This window comes from Hyaena hyaena, unplaced genomic scaffold, assembly GCF_003009895.1.
Source record: "Hyaena hyaena isolate Hyena2069 unplaced genomic scaffold, ASM300989v1 scaffold_13, whole genome shotgun sequence".
Lineage (NCBI taxonomy): Eukaryota > Metazoa > Chordata > Mammalia > Carnivora > Hyaenidae > Hyaena > Hyaena hyaena.
Window position 1 is genome coordinate 2,530,027 of NW_024080645.1, and position 7,242 is coordinate 2,537,268.

A 7,242-nucleotide genomic window follows, 5' to 3' on the forward strand; every position below is an offset into this window, starting at 1 on the left:
GTCACCTCCACCTCAGCCCTGGTCTTAGGGACCCCAGCATCTCTGTTTCTAAGCGGTGGCTTCAGACAGTAAGGAAATAAAAAGCCAAACTGTAAGGCCCCTGGGCACCATTGACGCAAACCTGAAGCTTCTCAGTCACCCACCCCTAGAGAGGGATGAAAGGGCCTGAGTGTCTGTTTTCTGTTGGAAAACGTGAAGACTGTGTCCCCAAGCTGCCGAAGGGTTTCTGAGCTGAAGGCGGAAGCACCAGCAGACTAGGGGGCAGAAGGAAGCGTGAGAGAGAAGCTGAGCCATGAGCCTGAGGAACAGACTAGCATTTCTCTCTACCCACTCTCACCTTCCAGGCTGCTGTGGAAGCTCTGGGAATTCGTATCGTTCCATTTGGCTCCAGGGACCGCAGTTACAGCTCTGGAGCTTTCCTCCCTAACTTCTGCATCATGACAACCACTAAGACAGGCTGAAAAACAAGGGCGAGGCCTTCCATTAACTTCTCCCTGGAGCCCCCGTCTCCCCCAGCTACCAGCCAACACACAAAAGCTCCCAGTCTCATCGGAGAACTTAGACTTCACAACTAGCCAGTCCCAGTGCACAGGAAAAGGTCTTCCGGGGTCTCCAGGTGCCTCTTACTCCTTGAACCTCATAGATACCATCTGCTGAGACAGGGAATTTCTCTAGGAGGTTGACAGCCACCAGCCAGCAGTGTTAAGTATTATTCTAGAACCTGCTGAGGCCTGACAATGTCCTGCTCCCAGAACAGGAAGACAACAGTTATCACCTGAGGGGCCCACAGCAGGTGCCTGGGGACTGAAGCTGGAACACTTACTGCACAAGAAAGAAATGCAAAAATGTTGTCCCCACACCTGAGAACAAAGAAGTCAGTTCTTGCAGAAATGTCACTGCTGCCTGCAAGTCTATTGGGCAGGTTGCTAGTGCAGGCTCCAATTTCCAGAAGGTCAGGCCCAGCGCATGCCCATAGCAACCAGTCCCCCCCCACACCACCACGCAGGGGAAACCATTTTTAGACCACTTTGAGAATTTTCAGATCATTGACCCATTGAAGATTGTCTTTTCATGGGAGGAGAGGATCCTCCTGGGAGAGGCTGTCTTTGACCCCAGAGGCTAGGTGAGTCGCCCTTCCTCCAAGGGACCATGGTCCCCTGTGTCTTCCAGCCCCGGGTCCCGCACACTGTGAGGACTCTTATTTCTTGTTTGTTTTTCTTCCTCCTTCCCCGAGACTGTGGGCTCCCAGCGAGGCCGGCCATGTTCTTCCTGCACCACCAGGCGAGCGCCTGCACAGGGGCTGCGATGCTGAGGGCAGCTCCCATCACCCGTTGCCCTCTCCGCCAGGATCCCAGCGGCAGAGAACCCGTCTGGGCCCGAGCCCCCAGTCATTCGGCCTCCGCGGCGCCAGGGGGCGCTGTGAACGCTCCGTCCCGGGCTCCAGGGGCTCCCGGGACCGCAGTCGCCCGCCCCACCCCAGCGATGGGCTCCGAGGCCACGCAGCTACTGGAGGCTGCCGACTTCGCGGCTCGCAAGCACCGACTGCAGCGACGGAAGGACCCCGACGGGACTCCCTACATCAACCACCCTATCGGTGGGCGCACCGCCTCGGGAGCACCCGCAACGGCGTCGAGGGGGTGGGGACCGGGAAGGGAACGCGGAGGGCCTACACCCCATTGAGCACCCTGCTCTGTACCCGGCTTTGTGCCAGGCACCTCTCGTGTTGAAGCCTCAAAACAACCCGGGGCCGTAGGCATGGCTGTTCCTCTGCACAGTTGACACCCAGAGTAAAGGACTTGCCCGAGGTCATCTGGCTAGTGAGAGGCCACCCCTGGCTCCACAAAATCCGCAACACGCAGCCTGGGACTCCCTCGGGTCTGATTTCCTGCTTTGCCCCGTCAGGTGTGGCTCGGATCCTGACCCATGAGGCGGGAGTCACTGACACTGTGGTGTTACAGGTAACTCTCCTCGTTCTCTGCTAGCAGGCTGGGGTGGGGATCAGGGGCCCCATCAGCCGTGACGCCACGCCTCGGCTGGAGTCGCGGGGCTAAATGGAAGCCTGTCCCCCAGGCAGCGCTGCTCCATGACACAGTGGAGGACACAGACACCACTTTGGATGAGGTGGAGCTGCACTTTGGGGCACAAGTGCGGCGCCTGGTGGAGGAGGTTACGGATGACAAGACTCTGCCCAAGCTGGAGAGAAAGCGGCTGCAGGTGGAGCAAGCGCCCCACAGCAGTCCCGGGGCTAAACTGGTGAAGCTGGCAGACAAGCTGTACAATCTGAGGGACCTGAACCGTTGCACCCCAGTGGGTACGCTCCCCCACCTGCCCTGAGGGGAAGGGGAGGGATGCCCACCTACTCCAGGCACAGGTTGATCAGTCTCCCTGGAAGAAAGAGAGCCGGCGCTTTCTTGTTGATTTCCCAAGCTAATACGAGACCACTCTGATCTCCTTTCCCACAGTAGAAATAGCAATAATCGGGCCGAGGGCAAGTGTTCTGGACAGATTCCACCAGGAACTCATCTCATGGCCCTGCGCCTTGCCCTCCAGGAAGTGGGCATAATCCAGTGCTGTTCTGGACAGCCATCAATTAAGAAAGCGTTAAAGCTCAAGTCCTGTGAGCAGTTTTCTGTCCATTCTCATGCAGGATGGTCTGAACATCGAGTCCAGGAATACTTCGAGTGGGCAGCGCAAGTGGTCAAGGGGCTTCAGGGAACAAACCGGCAGCTGGAAGAGGCTCTAAAGCAGCTGTTTAAGGAGCGAGGGCTGACACTCTGAGCAGTGCTTGGAGCCCAACCCCAGCCTTCCCCGGGCCAGAAAGGAGTCAGCCTTTCAGTGCCTCTGGATCTCACTCCGATTTATTGAGCCCAGATCTCTCTCAATGTTTCCTGCCAACTAAGCTGAGCCCTGGATTGAGGAAATCAGATGCAGCTCACCCATCCCTAATGCAGTCACTGCCCCTTCTCCTTGGGTCTGGCTGCCGTTTTGCTTGGGCAAAACTCTCCCCGCCCCTGCTCCAAGGATTTGGGCTTATATAAACACTCGTTCATACGTCATTATGAAAAATAAAGCATTTGGGTCAAGGTTTAAGTTCCTGCTGCTCCTTCCCCAGCCTCCTGAATGGAGCATTGGGGTGCGGGAGACCTGCCCTTCAGCATGGCAGGGTTTTGATTGTGTCACCCCCGGGGGAATGTTCCTCAGGTTGAATGTCTCAACCCTTCTGAGCCTAGTTTCCTTACCAGTGAGACAGGGTGTGTAATTATTAGGGTTAGAGTATGTGGTGTCTCAAATGGAGCCTGACACATAGGTGCTCAAAAAATGGTAGCAGCCTTCCTCCTTAGGAAAATGGGATGGGGTGGCAGACGTTTTGGAAGGGAATGCCACCTGCTTCGTGGCTGCCCTTGCTGAGCCCTGGAGAGACCCCAGCAGCAACACGGCCCGGCCGGTAGGGGACGGTCGCCCACCCCAGGTCTCAGCTCCGCCCCTCTGTCAGTGCCTTTGGTTGCTAAGTGACGTGAACTTCCGGGCACCTCCGGAAGTGGTCTGGAGCGGCCCAGCCGAGGGAGCCCTGGGGTGGGCGGGGTTTAAGAGGGGGCGGGCCGCTTCGTGGCGTCGGGGGTCAGAGGTCGTGAAGGGTTTTTGGTCGCTGCTGAGGCTTGTTAGCCCCTAGGGGCGGGCACGCCTGGGAGATCAGGAAATCGTTGTGAGGTCAAAGGCCATTCCGTGCTAGGTCACGACGGTTGTGTACCCAAAGAACACCCCATTGCAGTGTCTTTGGGGGGGGGTGGATGGTGAAGGGCAACAAGTGACTTTAAAGGGAAAGGAGTTCATTGGGGCGTCTGGGTGGCTCAGTCGGTTGAGCTTCCCATTTGCACTCAGGTCAAGACCTCATGGAACTTCTGAGTTGGACAGCGCAGAGCCTGGAGCCTGCTTTGGAGTCTGTGCCTCCCTCTCTGCCTGCACTCTGTCTCTCAAAGATAAATATTTAAAAAAAAAATTTTTAAGTAAGCATTTTTAAAAAAATACATAGGTGGCACCTGGGTGGGTCAGTCAATTAAGCGTGGGACTTGGGCTCAGGTCATGACCTCACACAGTCAGTGGGTTCAAGTCCGGCGAGTATACTCGTTTTTTAATAAAAACTATGCTTACCGAATGCAGGGGTAAATTGTCACAGGTGCTCACTGTTTCACAACACCATTTCACATGTGTTACTTCACCTGTTCTTTGTAATAACCAGATGCAACAGTGAAGGGGAGGGACACTGTTCTCAAGACCATGATGCCCTCCTTTTGCCCCACTACTAGGCCTTAAAAAAAATTTTTTTTTAAATTTATTTACTTACATATTTTTACGTAGTCCCTACATACATCCATCATGGGGCTGGAACTCACCATGCGAAGATCAAGAGTCACAGGCCCTACTGACTGAGCCGGTCAGATGCCCCCTACTGGGCATTTTTAACCAGACCATAGCGACCACACTGAGGTCAGCTCCACACTCCTGACATGGTAAAGATCAGGTCTGAAGTGGCTAGTAGGGCTGGATGGGTTATGAGTCCAAGGCCTCCCTAGATAACGCGTCTGATTTTAGCCAATGTAGTGGCTCAATGTAGATATATATATTTTTTAATTCAATATAAACTTTTTTTAAAAATGTTTTTATTTATTTCTAGGAGAGAGAGAGAGACAGCGTGAGCAGGGGAGGGTCAGAGAGAGAGGGAGACACAGACTCTGAAACAGGCTCCAGGCTCTGAGCTGGCAGTCAGCACAGAGCCCGACGCGGGGCTCGAACCCACGAACCGCGAGATCATGACCTAAGCGAAAGTCGGACGCTTAACCGACTAAGCCACCCAGGCGCCCCTCAATATATACTTTTAAATAACCAGAAACTTCAAAGTTCGAAGTACAGAATAAGTAACTTTTTCCCCTGAGCCATTTGAGATTACAGGCATACCTTGAAGACATTGCAGGTTCTGTTCCGGGCCACGGCAATGAAGACAGTATCACAATAAAGCGAGTCGAATGTACTTTCTGGTTTCCCGGTGGATATAAAAGTTAGGTTTACATTATACCGCAGCGTATTAAGTGTGCAAAAGCATTAGGTGTCTGAGAAAACAGTATATGTACCTTAATTTAAAAATACTTGGGGTGCCTGGGTGGCTCAGTCGGCCAAGCGGCCGACTTCAGCTTAGGTCATGATCTCATGGTTCATGGGTTCGAGCCCCACATCAGGCTCTGTGCTGACAGCTAGCTCAGAGCCTGGAGCCTGCTACAGATTCTGTCTCTCTCTCTGCCCCTCCCCCGCTCACACTCTGTGTCTCTCTCAAAAATAAACGCTAAAACTTTTTTTTAAATAAATAAAAATACTTTATTGCCCCCCCAAAATTGCTAACCATCATCTGAGCTTTCAGTGAGCCATAATCTTTTTGCTGGTGAAGGCTCTCTCTGGCTTGACGGCTGCAGACCAGGGTGGCAGTTGCTTAAAATAAGAGTGAAGTTTGAGGCATTGACTGACCCCACTGATGATTTCCCTAGAGTGAGCGATGCTGTTTGATAGCACTTAACCCACAGTAGTTCTTTTAAAATGGGAGTCAACCCAGATTTCTCTTGCTAGTTCCGCCACATCTGCAGGGACTTCCTCCACGCAAGTCTTGACCCTCTCAAAGTCATCCGTGAGTTTGGAATCAGCATTTCCCAATTGGAATCCTGCGAATGTGGATATTCTGGTTTCTTCCCATGAATCATGTATATATTAATGGCATCGAGACTGGTGTGAATCCTTTCCAAAAGGATGATTGCCTGTGCTTTTGGTATCCTAAGAAATCATTGCCAAATTCAATGGCATGTAGATTTCCTCCTGTTTTCTTCTAAGAGGCTTATAGTTTTAGCTGTTACCGTTGGGCCTTTGATCCATTTTTATTTTTGTATATGGTGTAAGATAAGCTTCCAACTTCATTCTTTGGTATGTGGATATCCAATTTTTCCAACACCATTTATTGAAAAATGTGTCCTTATAGTACTTGTTTTGGAGTATTTTATCTCTAAGTATGTATCACTCTGTAAACCTTTTTCTTCCTTTTAATTTTGTTTTTAAGCAATCTCTGTACCCAATGTGGGGTTCGAACTCACAACCCTGAGACCAAGAGCTGCATGCTCAACCAACTAAGCCAGCCAGATGCCCCTGTAGCTTTCTTTTTTCCTTTAGGAATGCTTATGAGATTTATCATGTTGATGCCCATAAATGTTGAGCTCATCCCTCTGAATTACTTCATAGTAGTTTTCCATATGGACGGTATTTTCTTTATGCACTCCTCTTTTTGACAATTAGAGATTTTGTTTTCAGCTTTCAGGACATCATGTAGTGCTCCAGTGAACATACTCATCCTCAAAAATTCCTTTGTGCGTGTGAATCTTGAGGACGTGTGCTTGTATTTCCTCTGAACAAGGACCCCTGGAATCACACCTAACACTCTTGCTATCTAGAGTTCTCATTCCTGCCTCTTTTTACGCTATATTATAGTTTATAGCCAATACTTATTAGGTATACCTGCCCTTGGTTTATGCACCCTGGATTTTTTCCCCCTGAAGCCACTGAAGTTTTGCACACTGCGAACTCGTAGCCTTTGTATGTTTCAAATGTTATTTCCCCCTCACTCCGAATGACCGTGTAGCTAATACCGAATCCAGAGTCAGTGGTTATGTTCCCTAAGTGTGAATGTCTCCAGGTATCCACTGCTGCTAACTATCTGTCTGCTGTCATTTTGATGGTCTTTCCTTTTGGAGTTTCTTTCCTAAAAATCTGGTTGATTTTTAGGGATTTATTTGCAATCTATGTAGGTGTGGATTTTTTTTTTTTTTAAACATACCTTTCTTGGAACTTGGGTGATCGTATTCACTGCAGGGACTCACACACATCCTTCTTCATTTCTGAAGGGTGCCTCCACCGTCCTTTTGAAGGTTTCCTCTTCCCTACTCCCTAGTCTCCCCTAAAAGGGCTACTAAACATTATGGTAATGCCTCTAAATCTATCTGCTGTATTTGTTTTTTAATTTAGTTTTGAGGGGCGCCTTGGTGGCTCAGTCGGTGAAATGTCCGACTTCGGCTCAGGTCATGATCTCACAGTTTGTGGGTTCGAGCCCTGCATCGGGCTCTGTGCTGACAGCTCAGAGCCTGGAGCCTGCTTCGGATTCTGTATCTCCCTCCCTCTCTCTCTGTACCTCCCCTACTCACACTGTCTCTCTCT

The 7,242-nt window shown here is 50.9% G+C and overlaps 1 protein-coding gene across 1 annotated transcript; it reads left to right on the plus strand.

Annotated features, from left to right (window-relative positions):
• Positions 1–1,234: 1,234 nt before the first annotated feature.
• On the plus strand, positions 1,235–3,090 carry HDDC3 (HD domain containing 3). Its single transcript, XM_039257513.1, has 4 exons — positions 1,235–1,594; positions 1,903–1,958; positions 2,071–2,311; positions 2,648–3,090. Exons 1-4 carry the CDS (start codon positions 1,261–1,263, stop codon positions 2,776–2,778), a joined length of 762 nt encoding a protein of 253 aa, XP_039113444.1. The 5' UTR covers positions 1,235–1,260; the 3' UTR covers positions 2,779–3,090.
• The last annotated feature ends 4,152 nt before the right edge of the window (positions 3,091–7,242 follow it).

Excerpts from the sequence above, each read along its gene's own strand:
- HDDC3 (XM_039257513.1), top strand. The coding sequence starts at position 1,261 with ATGTTCTTCCTGCACCACCAGGCGAGCGCCTGCACAGGGGCTGCGATG. Across the intron at positions 1,595-1,902 it reads CTACATCAACCACCCTATCG|GTGTGGCTCGGATCCTGACC; the intron begins GTGGGCGCACCG and ends TTGCCCCGTCAG. Across the intron at positions 1,959-2,070 it reads CTGACACTGTGGTGTTACAG|GCAGCGCTGCTCCATGACAC; the intron begins GTAACTCTCCTC and ends CCTGTCCCCCAG.